General features: G+C 45.7%; 1 protein-coding gene across 3 annotated transcripts in view; it reads right to left on the bottom strand.

The window, feature by feature from the left end:
• ILVBL (ilvB acetolactate synthase like) overlaps positions 1-16519 on the bottom strand; it is a 655021-nt gene that overhangs the window by 488899 nt on the left and 149603 nt on the right. For all 3 annotated transcript variants that reach the window (XM_069604705.1, XM_069604708.1, XM_069604707.1), the window contains one exon: positions 16191-16392. In XM_069604705.1, the coding sequence (XP_069460806.1) occupies positions 16191-16392 (202 nt within the window). The remainder of the gene's footprint in view (positions 1-16190; positions 16393-16519) is intronic.

Raw genomic sequence — 16519 nt, 5'->3', positions numbered from 1 at the left:
AATAGCGGTGATAGGGCTGGACATGCATGGGTGTGAGTGGAGAACAGTGCTATGCGTAGATCCCAACATGGCACTGCGTGACCCAACAGACGAGGAGCTATTCACTGATAGTTTCACTGATGGGGAAATAATAATGGAAATATGCATTACATGCAACATAATGATTCAGAACAGACAAGTTACAAACCCCCTCATGGCCACTGTCCGTGCACCCCCAGCATTTTTCAATGACGACATGCAGCAGGTGCCAGCCACGTTATGGATGACCAATCCCCATGATGTAGGGCTCTTGCAAGAAGTAACCCCTGTTAAGATAAAGCTCAAACCAGGTGCAGTGTTACCCTGAGTAAAACAATACCCCTTCTCAATAGAAGCAGAGGAGGGGATAAAAGAAACCATACATGCCGTACTGGAACAGGGGATAATTGTACCATCAAACTCACCTTATGATACAGCAATTTATCCAATCAAAAATGCAAAGGGCGGGGCTTGGAGGATGATACAGGGCCTACGCCCACTTAATGACGTCATACAGAATTTCCACTTGTCCCAAATCCTGCATCAATTTTATACAGTATCCCAAAAACAGCAACTTGTTTCACAGTGGTGAATTAGAAAAACACATTTTTCTCAGTACCACTGGACCCAGACTCACAATATCGGACAGCATTTACCCTGGGGGACTGGGGGGGACATATGAGCATTGCAGGTTGCCCCTGGGATAGGGCTATTGTGAGAGCCCAAGCATTTTCAATAGAATACTGCATGAAGACCTTGGCAACAGACACAAAGAGCACAATAATACAGTATGTAGATGACGTTTTAATATGCGGAGAAAGTGAAGAGCAGTGCAGATCAGATTCAATAACACTGTTAAACTTACTGGCCTACAAAGGGTACAAAGTAGACGGACAAAAATTACAGTACTGCCTAAAAGAAGTGCTGTATCTTGGACCACTGATATCAAAAGATGGTAAGAGAATACTCCCAGACTGGGCGGCAGCAGTACGCGCAACTATCAGGCCCCATACACTCAAGGACATGGAGAAGTTTCTCAGCATATGTAACTATTGCCAGGCATGGATACTAGATTATGCAGCATATACCATACCCCTGTTACAAGCACTAAAAGAGGCACAGAAAGAAAGGTCAGGGATCACATGGACTCCAGAAATTAATACAGAATTTGACACGTTAAAAGATCTCATCTCCACAGCGCTAGTTCTGGCTACCCCTGACTATGGGCCTCAATCCGAGTTGGGCGGTAAGGGTTAACGGTCACCGGTAAGGAGACCGGTGCCGTTAAACCCTTACCGCCCAATTCCGAGGTCCCTTAGCGGGATTCGCTAAAGCTGTGTGGTCTTACCACACTTCCTTTGCGGATCCCGCTAAGGGACCAGGGCGCTAATAACGGGCCCGTAATTTACGGGCCTGCAATTAGCGCCTTCCACATTCCCATTGAACCCTATGGGGGCTCAAATGGGAATGAGGAATGTTTGGTTGAATGGGGACTTACCGGGTCCGAACAGGTCGGAATGTCCCGGTAAGTCCCCATTCACCCAGACCGGACACAGACCTGGGTTTGGAGGCAGCCATGGCACAAGTAGCGCCATGGCTGCCTCCAAACTCGGAATGAGGCCCTATGACTGCAAGTTCTTTTTATTCTCGCACTGCGATGGAATACTCATGACCGCAGTGTTGACGCAGAAAACATCTCTAGGTCACAAGCCGCTGGTTTATTACAGCGGCACACTCGGCGTGGTAATGCAAGGACACTTCGCATGTGAACAGGCTCTTGCAGCCCCTGCATTCACCTTTGAAAAAAGCACCACCATTGTAATGGAATGCTCAGTGACATTGTTTGTGGGACACTCCTTGTTTGCCATTCTTGAAAGGTCAAGATCCACACTGACAACACAAAGGGCCACAGCATATGAGATAATATTATCCTATTCCAATATACACATAGTGCGTTGTAAAACAGTAAATCCTGCAACATTCATTACAGAAGCATGTACAGTGGAGGACATGCAAAACCACGATTGTGCCACATTTGAGGGGGGAAGGTGACGACATGCCAAAAGCAAGTGTGAATGCCCTTGAGGAGGGAGAAGTGTATTTTATAGATGGGTCAGCATAAATTTGTCCAGAAACAGTAGAGAAGCGCGTAGGAGCAGCAGTAGTGCGATTGGAAGACGGAGAATATGAAACAATAGTGCAAAAAAGATTACCAATGCATTTTTCAGCTCAGGCAGCAGAGTTAGTAGCACTGATCGAGGCACTTCACGCAGCAAAAGGTGCTATAAACGCAGTGATTAGGAGATGTTAGACGATCAGGTGACTGGTAACGTGATTTGGGCTGGCGGAAGCGGCGCGTCACTCAAGACTTTATTCGAGTAAGTAGGAAGCTTGAATTCGGTCTGAACTCTTTTCACTCATTTCCCCGTCCCTTGCAGCTAGTTGATTTGCATTTTTTTAGCAGTTTAATTTCTCTGCCTTATGAGAGTCTGTGTGTAGTTAAGCATTCGAATGGAATAGTAAGATTGCTAAAATACGTCTTTCGAAGGGATTGTGTCCTCCGACGTATTCCTCATCTTAGATATCTCCTTCCAGCTCTGATGGCCTTGGAAAAATTTTTCTCTAGAGGGCGCTGCGCATCGTCGTCCTCCGAGTCGATGTCCTTCGACAGCCGCCGTATCGACGTCGACGTCATCCTGCCTATAAAGGCTGCGCGCAGCGTCCGTTGCTCAGTTCCGTTTTTCCGCGCTTACTCAGTGCCTCGGAATACCGTTGCTCAGTTCTTAGTCAGATTAATCCTATTTACCTCGAGTTATTCGATCCGTGCTCAATGGCTTCCTCGTCGGAACCGACAACTCCTCGATCCGGCTTCAAGAAATGTCGAGATTGTGGGAAAAAGATGTCGTTGACCGATCCTCACAGAGTTTGTCTGTGGTGTTTGGGAGCTGAACACCATTGTTCGGAATGCGAGGACTGTATGTCCATGACAGCTAAGGCCCTGAAGGAGCGTAAGGGGAAGCTGGAGAAAGGTAAGACTTTTAAAGCTTCTTCTTCGTCGACGAAGTCGAGACATTCGTCTCCTCGTCACCATTCGCGCTCCAGGTCTCGGAGTGGGTCTCATCACTCCTCGAGATCGAAGCACTCGAAGAGGAGACGTCGAAGACCCCCTTCTCCGTCTTCCTCTTCCTCTGTTTCGCCAAAAAGAATCCCTTGCCCCACGAAACATAGTTCCCGGGCTGAATGGGAGGAATTCCGAAAAAATATGATGAGCGTCTTCGAGAAAGCGGCCTCGACCCCCTCGAAGACTGCCGAGAGCGATGCTCTGGTCGAAAGACCCGAAGGTCAAAAACGCCGCGAGTCGCAGTACCCGGCGAAGGAAACCTCTCGAGCGCGTCTCGAACCCTCGAGTAGGACTATGACCTCCAAACCTTCCTCGAAGGTTCCGTCGACGAGGGTTCCGTCGACGTCGAGGTCGATGTCTTCGACGCCGTTGTCGAAGGGACCTTCGACACACGGGTCTGTCGACTCGACGCCAGCTTCGACACCGGCGTCGACGCCAAGAAAAGTCACGGTTACCACACATCCAGTGACTATCCCCAGGTCCTCGACGTCGATGGCTTCGAGATGGTCGAGTAGAATTCCAATTCTGTCGAGGTCTTCGAGGCCTCCGCCTTTGTTTTCGACGCCACGCTCGAAGCCTTCGACATCGGCGTCGACGACATCGACGTTTTCGAGGCCAATAATGACAAGTTCGGCACCCTCTGCCTTGGAAATGGGATTTACTCCCTTTATGAGTTCAGAACAATTGAGAACTATATCCTCAATTTTAGAAGAGGGTGAATTGTCTGAACAGGAAGACACATTTGAGTTACAGGGACCTGTAACCCCAGTTAGAGAGGAATTTTCCTCTGAAGAGCGCAGGTTAAAGGATCTTCATGATTCCTTACTTGAGGCAAGTGGGTAAGACACTTCCCCTGAGGTGGAGTTTGCTAAGCCAGACCCAGGGGAGCATGCTGAAACCCCCTACAGAGCCTTAATGGCCAGGATTACAGAGTTCATGGGGTGGTCTGCACCTTCACAATCTTTCCAACAAGATGACCTCACGGATATTCTTGACAAAGGCCCACAGGAGGATCCTGTGGTGCCTTTTCATAAAGCTCTTCAGAGAAAGATCATGACAAACTGGGAAACCCCAGATGTAGTACCAGCAGTAAATAAAAAACTGTCTACAAAGTACAGGGTATCTTCTACAGACCCAGAGTTTTTGTCTAAACACCCATCCCCAGAAAGTCTGGTGGTACAGGCAGCATCCTCTACCGATGTCAAGACGGCTTATCCTACCGTCCCACAGGACAGGGACGATAAAAAATATGATGCTATGGCAAAGAAAGTCTTTTCAGCATGTAGCATGGCGTTAAAATCTGTTAATGCTACTTGCACCCTTGCTAGGTTCAGCCATACACTTTGGGAGTGTGCTTCTACAGCGGCTGACTGCATCCCGGAGGGAGAAGAAAGGGATGCGTTCCTGAATATTATACAGGACGGTAAAGACGCTATGTGCGAATCCCTCCAGACGGGCATTGATTCGGCTGACAGTATCAGCAGAGCAATGGCGGCAAGTACATCAACCAGGAGATTTGCTTGGTTGAGAAAGTCTGGTTTTGCCCCAGATGTGCAAGCCAGGCTCTTGAACATGCCATTCGATGGCTCTTCTTTGTTCGGGAAAAAGGCGGATGACAGTTTAGAGAAACTGCAAACTTCAAAAGCAGCAGCAAAATCCCTAGGAGCTGCAATCCGTCAGACTCCTTTTCGTCCCACAGGAACCTCTGCGAGGGGCAAGTCCTTTCGCTTCTACTCCGCATTCGGAAGAGGTAGAGGACGATCGGCTCAAAGGGGTCAAAGAAGAACTACCCGAGGTGGACGGGGTAGATATTCAAAAGCCGCAGCAACAGCAGGTGCCTCTTTACCATCGGCATCTGCATCAGCCGCCCCAAAACCACTCTGAGGACTTCCCTCACAGGACACCTGTAGGAGGCAGGTTGACTCAACATCTGGCGGTATGGCAGGCTATCACGTCAGATGCTTGGGCATTGGAAACAGTTGCCCAAGGTTACTGCCTGCCTTTCCTACGTATACCTCAGAGTCATCCACCGGGGATCAGCTCTCAGAAAGCTCCAGATCCGCTCTCTTGCAGGAAATTTGGGACCTGCTAGAGAAAGGTGCCATAGAACCGGTACCAGTAGCGGAGAGGAACAAGGGCTGGTACTCCCCTTACTTTCTCATTCCAAAGAAAGACGGAGGACTGAGACCCATCTTGGACTTGCGAGAATTGAACAAATTCCTCAGAAAAGACAAATTCAAGATGGTCACTATTTCTCAGATCCTCCAAGCCCTTCAGTTCCAGGACTGGTTGGTATCTCTGGACCTTTAGGACGCTTATTTCCATGTGCCTATCCATCTCAAACACAGGAAATACCTGAGGTTCGCAATTGGCAACTCTCACTATCAATTTCGAGTGCTGCCATTTGGGCTGACCTCCGCCCCGAGAGTCTTCACCAAGTTAATGTCGGTAGTGGCTGCAAGTCTAAGGAGGGAAGGGATTCACGTCTACCCCTACCTGGACGATTGGTTGATCAGGGCTGTTTCATCGGAACAAGCTCAGATCCAGCTAAATCACGTGTGCCACTTCCTTCACAGACTGGGCTTCTCCCTCAATTTAAAGAAGTCACAAACGATACCATCGCAGAGACTCCAGTTCATAGGAGCGATCCTGGATACTTCCCTGGGAAAAGCCTCGCCACCAGAGGTGAGGGCTCAAGATATTCTACAGATGGTTACCAAGTTCCAGCATGCCCAACGTCTCCCAGCCTTCGACTTTTTGAGGTTGCTAGGCCTCATGGCATCCTGCATTTTCCTAGTGCCAGAGGCTCGCCTGAGAATGAGATCCCTCCAGTGGGCTCTGAGGACTCAGTGGTCACAATTCTCAGGGAGAATGACAGATCTTCTTCAGGTTCCCGGCAGGGTGGCTCGAGACCTTCAGTGGTGGGCCTGTCAGGAGAACATTCTGAAAGGAGAACAGTTTTGGCAACCCTGGCCGGAGATAACAGTAGTCACGGATGCCTCACTCACGGGGTGGGGAGCCCACGCCAACGACTTGACCATCAGCGGTCGTTGGTCTCCATCGGAGTCCAGACTACACATCAACCTGTTAGAGCTGAGAGCCATCAGACTTGCGCTGAAGGCGTTCCTGCCAGCTGTACAAGGGAAGAACGTCCTGATAATGACGGACAACACGGTGGCCATGCATTACCTCAACAAAAGAGGAGGCGTAGGATCACTACGAGAGGCGATGCAGCTCTGGTTTTGGGCAATCCAAGAAGGAATCTCTCTATCAGCAGTTCACCTAGCGGGAGAGAAGAACTTGACAGCGGACGCTCTGAGCAGGCAGAACACAGTCTCCCACAAGTGGGAGCTAGCTCAGGAAGTCCTTCAAGAGATCTTCGCCCTTTGGGGAACCCCTCAGGTAGATCTGTTCGCCACCAGCCTAAACAGGAAATACGACCTGTTCTGCTCAAGGGAATTTCCCCCGAGAGGAGCTCTGGGAGACGCGTTCATAGTGGACTGGGAGTTTCCGCTTCTGTACGCGTTCCCACCGGTCCCTGTCATTCCTCAAATGATCAGGAGGTTGAGAAGATTCTGGCGAACCATGATCCTAATTGCCCCGGATTGGGCCAGGAGAACGTGGCACCCGGACCTTCTAGACTTGTCCATCTGCCCTCCAATTCGACTTCCACTCAGAGAGAACCTACTCTCACAGAAGGGAGGTCAGGTTCTCCATCCAGACATCAAAACCCTCAACCTTCACGCTTGGCTTCTGAAAGGCTGAGGTACAAGGATTGGGACCTCCCTGATGATGTTATGGAGGTGTTACTTTCGGCAAGGAGGCCAGCAACAAAGTCTTTATACCGCTGCCGTTGGAACAGATTTTGCAGCTGGTGTAGAGAACAGAATATCGACCCGTTTTCATGTGGTAAACCAATGGTTTTGTCCTTCCTACTATATTTGGCAAATTCAGGCCTTCAAGTTGGCACCATTAAGGGCTATCTCGCAGCGCTATCCATCTTTAAGCGTACTGCGGAAGAACCATCCTATTTCAAATTACCCTTGGTAATACAGTTTCTAAAGGGGTTAACCAATGTTTATCCCCCAAGACCATTCCAAGTTCCCCTATGGGATTTAAACTTAGTACTAACTTTCCTGATGGGTACACCTTTCGAACCTCTCCATTCTTGTTCATTAAGATTCCTTACCCTTAAAACTGTTTTATTAATAGCACTTACATCTGCTAGAAGGGTGAGCGAATTACAAGCTCTTTCTTGTAAACCCCCTCATACAATATTTCACAAAGACAAAGTTGTCCTGCAAGTGAAGCCTAATTTCCTCCCAAAGGTGGTTTCTGAATTCCATATCACTCAGAAGATTACCCTACCATCTTTCTATCCTCCTCCTCACCCGGGGAAAGAGGAAGAGAGGTTACACAGGCTAGACCCTAGGAGGGCTTTAAGTTTTTACATTAGTAGACTAGCCAGGATAAGACAGGCAGACCAGCTGTTTGTAGGTTACGCAGGTCACAAGCTGGGGTTACCAATAACTAAGCAGACCATTTCCAGATGGATCATTCTAGCCATTCTGGAATGTTATAAACTGGCAGGGAAAGAGCCCCCTCAAAACCTTAGGGCTCATTCGACCAGAGGTATTGCAGCTTCATCGGCCCTCAAAAGAGGCGTGCCGGTTAAAGACATAAGTGCGGCCGCTACATGGTCGTCTGTCCATACCTTTACACGTTTTTACAATCTGGATTCCTCCTCCAGTCAAGAGACTAGGTTTGGAAGGGCTGTACTGCATTCTATTCATCAATAGAAGACAGCGTGAAGTCAGTACTCCCTCCTCCAATAATAGAATACTGCTATGGGAGCCTATCTAAGATGAGGAATACGTCGGAGGACACAATCCCTTCGAAGAACAAGTTACTTCTTACCTTGTAACGTTCTTTCGACGGGATGTACTCGCGAGCGCGGATGTGTTGCGCTGTTATATCAGGAATGCTGTTTGTCCAGTGAAGATCGAATCTAGGATGACGCTTGAAGTACAATAAAGGGTAAGCATTAGATCACAATCGTTTATTGGCAGTCATGTAGTTCTTTAACAATTGTTTTCCTTCACAATATTATAGCACCCCCCAAAAAAGGTACTATGAACATAATAAGCATGTTGATATAAAGCAAGAAGGGCTTTAGCAATTCGGTAAATAAATATCAGCAAATCTCCAGCTTTTAAACACCATTTTTTTTTTTGTGGTTGTTTATGTGGCATGGGGAATAGACGCAGTACCCACATTGTGAGATAATGGTTTCCAGTGCTTTCTTCATGTGTTACAATGGGCCGGTATTTAGCAGGCAATGCTTTCTCATGTTAGAGAGTATATCGAGTTAATAAGGTTGAATCCTATATATTTTTGGATTGTGACTAGAGTGGCACGGTTGTCATCGGTCGTTGTATTGATATTTACAGATCACAAGTCTACATAGAAAACAAATCAACTCATCCGTCAAAGGCGTTAATCATAAATGCAAATACAGTGAGCCTTTAGTAGGAGATTTATTGCTCACGCATGATTTAGGCTTTATTGAATAGTGAACAGCTTTACTAACTGCTGTTATTCTATGTTGTCCCCCTTTAAGGTTTATGAAGAACATCACAGAGAAGAGTATATAGATATTGTTTTTAAGAGTGTCAAGACCTATCTTTTGATGAATTGCTTTCGTCTCCCCTGAAGAAGTTCTTATACTTTTATAATTGTTGACAAAGAACAAAACATGTTGGGTGTTTTAGAATGTTGTACAGTTGCCAACATTTGTCAATGAATTATTGAGTTGAATTGAAATACATGTCTGTACAGATGAGGATTCACCTATTATTGGTATTAGATGTTGTAAGATAGTACCCTACAGGTTAGGGACTGTCTGTTGTACAAAATAGAAGTGTTTATCACTATATGGGGTCATACGTAGTTTTTAAGAGTAAGCAAGTGAGCAGATTGGTATATTTTATAGTTCTCACATTTGTATTTTATAAGGTAGAGTCTTGGGTTATAGACCCTAGTGCACTTAAAAAAAAGAAAAAGAAAAATAGTGTTTTTTAGTGGATAAGTGCTTTGTATGAATTGTGTGTAAAGAATTTTGATATAATAAAGTATTGCAATTGATTGTTACATTCTATGGTATATTTGTTTTGAGTGTCATATTTGTATAAAAGGTGGTGTTTTTCAGTCCTAGAGTGGCAACAACATGGAGGCAACAAGATTCTCTACTTTAGAAGCTGTTGCAAGCCTAATTATGGGGATGAATCTTGGGGCCATCTCAATTTTTTCCCCCAGAGTCTTTCTTTTGCTATTTGGCACGGTAACAATGTACACAGACTCAGCGTACATGACCACAGCAGTACATGGAGGGGTTTCAAGGTGGGGGAGGAGAGGATTCAAAAGAGCAGATGGGTCCCCAGTGCAGCATGCAGAGCTTTTAAAGGAATTAATAGAGGCTCTAGCAGAACCCTCCATAGTGGCTGTAGTGAAATGGCAGGCACACACTAATAACAGTGACGTCATCTCATTGGGCAACGCGGCAGCAGACACCAACGCGAAAGAAGCCGCATATTTTAACAAAAATATAAAGCGAAAATTCATACTAAAAGAAAATGGGGAGGAGGAAAGAGAGAGCAGGGTATAACTTTGTCTGTATCACAGATAATTGACCTGCAGAAAAGAGCACCCATTGAGGAACAAGAATTGTAGGTCAAGAGAGGATGTACACAATCAGCAACCGATCTCCTTTGGCAAAGATATTGCACAGGGAAAGTGGTAATGCCCCTAGAATTGTTACAAATCACATTCCAACAACTGCACTTCCCAGCACATACAGCAAAGCAACATATAGCGGCAGATATACAGAAAGACTGGTTCGTCCTAGGGTTGCAGGAACATGTGGCAAAACTGACAATAGAATGCACCACATGTCAAACATATCATTCAGGAATGACTCTTAGAACATTGAGAGGAACACTGCCCAACCCCATCGGACCGTTCAGTGAACTGCATATTGACTATGCAGACATGGGAAAAAGGTGCAATGGAGCAAGACATCTCATTGTGGTGGTCTGCCTTTTTTCATGATGGGTGGAAGCAGGGCCATGTGCCCACCAGGACGCAAAATGTACGGCGAAATTGTTTGTGAGAGGTTTTCCCAAGGTGGGGAATTTGTGACGTCATACGTTCTGACAATGGAATGCATTTTGTAAATGACTTGTTTAAGGCAGTAACATCTTTATTGGGCATCAACCATAAATTATGCTCGATTTATCACCTGCAAGCGAACGGATATGTAGAAAAGATAAACGGCCTCCTCAAAAGCAAATTGTCCAAATTGTGTGACACCCTAAAGAAAAATTGGGTGAATTGCTTGCCCCTAGCATTATTTCAGCTGAGAACACAGCCAAGCAAAGACCACCACTTGTCCCGCACTAGATAGTGACAGAGAGACGTATGCACACTCCAATATCTCCAATTAGGAGAGCATCAGATGCTCACAAAACAGCCACAATATTAGGAGAGGAATTCCAGGAATATTTAACACAGTTGACAAAAGCAGTAAGGAGTATAGCAAAACAAATTGCACCACCCTTTACACGAGAGAATGAAAAAGACACTGTCACAGTTGCAGCAGACAGCCCCAATACACAGTTAATGCCTGGAGAGATGGTGTATGTGCGCAGTTTCGTGAGACGATGGAATGCTCCACGATTTCATGGCCCATATGAAGTAGTGTATTGTACACCAACAGCAGCAAAAGTGAAGGGCCTGAAATACTGGATACATCTATCGGTCATACGAAAGGCACATGACAGCGTAGGAACTGAAGGAGAACAGCAGGAAAGACACAACATGGCTGTGCCATGAGGTGATACAAGATACATAAAACAAGTATGCCAGGAAGGAAAGTGTAAAAGATCACAAAGGAGAAATAACAAATACGATTACAAGCGTGCAAAGTGAAAATGTGTATATAAATATGCAAATGGACCTCTCTCTCTCTCTCTCTCTCGCCATTATCTACTTGTTTCAGCATTCTATAAAGTTGGTACTGAAATATGTTATGACAAATATGAAAAGGTAGATGATAAAGATGAATATGTACTTAACCCATTATATCTCACTCTGTAGTTACAAACATGGCTGAAATGAGAGCCCTCAATACCAGCGACACAGCAGTAGATAGCAGTAGGGGGAATATTAGTAGTACTAGGTTCTACTTGTATGAGTGCGGCTTGTATTTCATTGCAATAGTTTTTTCTACAATGCTATTGTGCTTTGGCCTTTACTGGGCAATATCTTTTATTTTGGAAGCGGGCGGAGGGAGTTAAAATGGTACAAGAAGGCACCCACCTAGTGTGGGATGGTTTTAAACTAATTTGGGCCCACAATGTATCCACAAACCTCACTACACAAACATAAAACTATCAAACTCCCACTGGTTGAATGCTCAGTAATTGATAGCTCTGAACATGATCTCAATGTGCACGATATGAATAACCCTAACGCTGATGCATTTATGTTGCCACATGTTAATATCTATACAGCCACACAACCTACCTCAAGTGGTCATTATATGTATGATGAAGCGCAAACCCCCACCGCAGGACCTGACGCAATGTATTGGTAGCAGAATAATGAAAGAAGTGTACATACAGTAACTGGAATATTCCCCATCCGTTACCAAAAGTTACTAAAAGCTCAGACTGGTCTAGGGGGAAGCAGGAGATGGAAAAGGGGGGCAGTGCAGAAACGGTATGACGCATATCATGGTCTGGGTCTAGATGCAGTAGAAGACCCATGTCACCCAGAGTTACTATGTGCGCTCATTGACACCCCAAAAATGCTATCACCCCAAGAGGCACCTATTGCTGAGGCTCAGTGCCTTATTCATCTTGCACTGTGTAGAATTAAAAGCACCTATCAAGCACACACAGTTTCATTGCAACTGCTGCAGAATGAAAAAATCTGCCACAGCAAGCTACGAGGAGTGATCAGTGTCAAGGAGACATTCTTTGTTATTAAGGGGACACTGTTCATGGACAATAGGTAGCAAGAGGGGCAAGTGATGTGCAGAGCAGAAGCATTGCGAGGACTGTCGGAAGAGAAGTTTCAGTGGATCGAGAAAACATGTACTCCAATCTGGTCCCAGTACATTGCCAAACTAACGTGGGTAACAGCTCTCGAAAAATCCAATCAAGATGCAACGTGAGATAACATATGAACTTTGCTTTCATGGAGAAGGGAAGGTGCCCTTGGGTGCAAATAGACACTGCAATGAGACACTCATATTGCCTGGCACGAAGAAAGGAACGGCAGCATTATTGGGCACTTACTGGGTGTGCGGCAAACAGGTTTACTTGCACCTCCCGCCATCATGGAGAGGCACTTGCACCCTGGCCATGCTGCACTCGGCCCTAATGCTAATTCCTGAAAGCCATGTCCATGGGGAGAGGGTGCCCGCTGAAATGTCCCAGGCACCCCAGTCTACAACCGAAGACCCCCCAACGTATGATGTAGAGTCGGAAGAACAGCTGCAGGTCAGAGTGTCAAGAAAACGAAGGGCATCAAATTATATCTCCTCAGAATCTTCAGAACTCTTAGCACAGGTTCCTGACAAGCTCAGGCTGTTCAATACAGCAGAAACCTTTTTGCATCACTCATACTAAGTATCCAGGCTCGAGCAAATGCAAAATGGCTCCAGATTGTCCAGTGGGAGCTGATCCAGTTGGCCAATGACACTGAAGAAGGATTCAACGTCATCAAGGTAGAACTTAGAGCCCTGCGACTGATGACCATGCAGAACAGGTATGTGCTGGACCTATTGACAGCAATGGACGGTGGTGTTTGCCAAAAAATCGGGAGTACGTGTTGCACATTCGTGCCTTCTGCCGACGTAGACAATGGGACCCTGTCACATGTGATAGCAGCAGTACACAGTCTCTGCGAAAGGATGAAAGGATGAAGGAAGAGGGCGGCATACAGCCAAGTACATGTTTCGACAACCTGTTTGAGTGGGTCCCATCGTGGTTAGAGATGGCCATTAAACTGCCGATACCTGTCATCGTCTTTTTTTCTACTGATTTTTGTGTGTGCCAGGTGGAACTCGGATGCTATTCAAAAGCCATTCCTAGCAGTGCAATGATGATGGTGACAATGGGCAACCTAGCAAAGGTGCTTCAGGTCGCACATGACGCCCAAGTCCAAACTGGGGACAGCCCGGAACCCAAATATCAAATGACTGCAGTTTATAATACGGGATACAGGGTAGATGACCTTTACCACACCACGATAAAAGAACCCTATGAGTTAGAATGGTATGAAGAGGTATGGGTGGATCTCGATGGGGATGGTGGGTGCATTTACATGACCTGCGCCCCGGATGAATATGCACGGAGGGGTGAGAGTCTCAGATCGGTGTGCAGGGCTTGAATGCCAATAAAGGGGACCCCGGCTTGGGTTGAAGCAGTGGCTGAAGAACGAAAAGGTTTGAAAGGCTTAGCATCTTCGTTACTTTAGTAACGGAAATGGGGGATGCATGGGAGGAAGGAGCTGTTTTGAGCCTCCCTACATTCCAGGCAAAGCATATGTTATGCTCATTCAATTGTTGGCCGCACACCCTCGGCCGAACCCCGATGACGGGTCGGAGGTAGCCATTGAATGACACCTAACCAATGTGTTTCGCAGGTCCCCAGGGACTCCATTTTGTATTTACAACTCCATCTTTTACTAGGCCTCACATGAAACTCAGAGGCAAGCCTGCATCTCTCCCCTGTCCAGCACCGCTCACAGCCAACATGATAGCCGCCACCACCTCCCCACTGTCTCTGTCTATGCTGCGGCTGTCCGTTCTCACTGAAGCTTGGACGCAAATTGTTGCAAGTTGACACTGTATCTCTTCTCTTCCTCTGAGATCATTGCCCTCTGTGTGACCGGGCCAGAGCCAGGCCCTTGGTAACGATTTGTCTCCACAAAACTGCCCATGCTCAAACAGCCCCCACCATTAGGGGTTACTGTCTGAATGAACTTTAAGCCCCTCACCTCATTGATGTAGCAGTGGTGGTACCCCTGACCATGGGCCACCCTTAATTGCCCCTGTATAATTAATCCAGAGCAGACATATATTCTCCATGTACTAACAAATCCCAACACCCTTGTTTGATCCTCGAGGCACCTGATATATGTGCCCCAGAATCACACGCGAGATAAGGCACCTGTGCCACCCACAGCTGCTCCACTCTGGTCCAGGTCAAGAATACACACCCTGTTTTACAATGTATTGATGTTAATGTGTTCTGATGAACCTTGTGTACCATATTAAATTGTGCATGCCTATGATTACTGTGAAGTCTAGCTTAGCCAGAATTATAGCTGTGTGGATCCAACATGACCTATCGCCACTCCCTGATGAGCCCAGCTGCCACACACGCCTCAAGAAGTAACAAGTTCAACTCCAGCCAACCAGCACCAGCGCTAGTATACATTGTATAATGTCTTATGTTAACTCGTCCAATGAAAAGCGTTTGTGTATCCCTTATAGAATACGTCATAGATGACGCGTTTTGGACTTATAATGTATCTGACCTGTAATGGTGGCAGAGCGCTCTCAAAGTTGCAGAGTCCTCTGCTAGCCCCACTTTATCTTTATATAAAGAATACCTTTTACTCACTCGCAAGTTCGCCTGGTCTCATTCCCTACCAGGGTATGTCCATTGGTATCTATCCATTCTGTGTTTTTTATTCTATTTACAGGAATTACCACTTTCATTCGCAATGTGTTTTCAAATAAAAAAGTGTTCCTCATGATTTTCTGGGTCGAGTAGGTCAAATAAGTTACTCGACCTATAGGTCTGGTGGAATTTACAAGAATTTACAGGCCTGATATCAGGCCCACTTGTTATCGTTCATTGACATATCTAGGCCAGGTGCTTTTGTTAACCGACGGTCAGAATATGAAAATCGAAAAGGTGCTATAGATGTAGACGTTAACCTTCTTAAAGTACATTCCTTAGGGTTTAGTCTCAACTCATGGTGCACATTTATGGGGCATAAGCAAGACTGAAGCAGACAAGTCAGTTGTATACAGGATGTTTAACTTTAATGTAATTGACATTTTCTAGTGAAGTTTCTTTCTCTTACTTTAGTTTCACTGTATGTGCCTCTGATTTGTATGTATTGCAGGTCTTCATATGTATTGCCAGTACTAACACAAGTATGTAGGAAGTGTTCAATTATTAGCTCTTTATTCCATGTTTAACATTACTCAAACCTCTGATGAGGTAGCATTCATTTTTTTACTAGCCAAAATATATAAATTAAAAATATTGTACTTCTATGGTGCATGCTCCACCCATTGCCTATGTGTATGTATGATTAGGTTCATGTATTAACAACAACACTCCAATATAATATTTTGTTTAGAAGAGTACATTCTTTAATACATTAAGTGCTTCACGATAGGTCTCCTGATCACACCTGACATCTTATTACCAACACTGTAAACACAACAACTTGTAAGAACCTTTGATTAAAATTAAGTTCATATGCGAGGTCATCACTGATGTCATCAATGACATTTGTGATGACATAGTTGATGTCCTGGGTGTTAGTTTTAGCAGTGCACGGTGGTAGCGTGAGTTATGGTTGCTTAGCTTACCATAAATGGCGAATTTCTTGGGGTTTTCGGTTTTAATTGTAACCATTAACGTCCCTTTAACAAAGTTTTTTCACTGAAAATATGTATATATCATTGGTTTATGTGGTTAATAACTATTCTGGATAAAGTAAACGGGTCACTGGTAATTTGAAAAACAGTTACTAAAAGCATTGTGCAGTATCAGCTTATACTACCTACCAAGTCATTTTTTATTTGCTATAATCCAGGTAGCCAGATTCCTGTACTCCTAAATGATTTAGCATAATAGGTGCAACCATTTTTAGAGTCCCAAGGGCGGTGTATTTTTTAGTTAGAAACATTCCTTTAACACCGTGTGTGCCTTTACTCCCCACCAGTCCCCTGGACTAATACCTGAAAGTCGAGCAACAGCATCGGCGGCGAAGACAGCTGTAGCTTCATGGCGAGTGTCGACCACCCGGAGGCCCAGCTTCTCACAGGCCACTAGAATCGGGGAGATGTGGCCACCCACCAGGGTGAAGATGAAAGGCACGCCATGATCCCGTAGGACTTCTGCCACAATCTCTCCGCCATGCCGGGAGCTCTGAGCTTCAACCTGAAATAGCAGGAAGGAGAATCTTCAACTTTTAGAGTTATGCAACAGTTGACAAAGACACCAGTCCAGGCACAATGAGTTAGAATGGATTCATAGAAGGGAATCAGTAAGAGAATAGAATGAGCAA

This window comes from Ambystoma mexicanum, chromosome 1p (assembly GCF_040938575.1).
Source record: "Ambystoma mexicanum isolate Mex_15411 chromosome 1p, UKY_AmexF1_1, whole genome shotgun sequence".
NCBI classification, from domain to species: Eukaryota; Metazoa; Chordata; class Amphibia; order Caudata; family Ambystomatidae; genus Ambystoma; species Ambystoma mexicanum.
The sequence above is the reverse complement of the archived record's forward strand: the minus strand, read 5'-3'. Positions and strand labels throughout refer to the sequence as shown.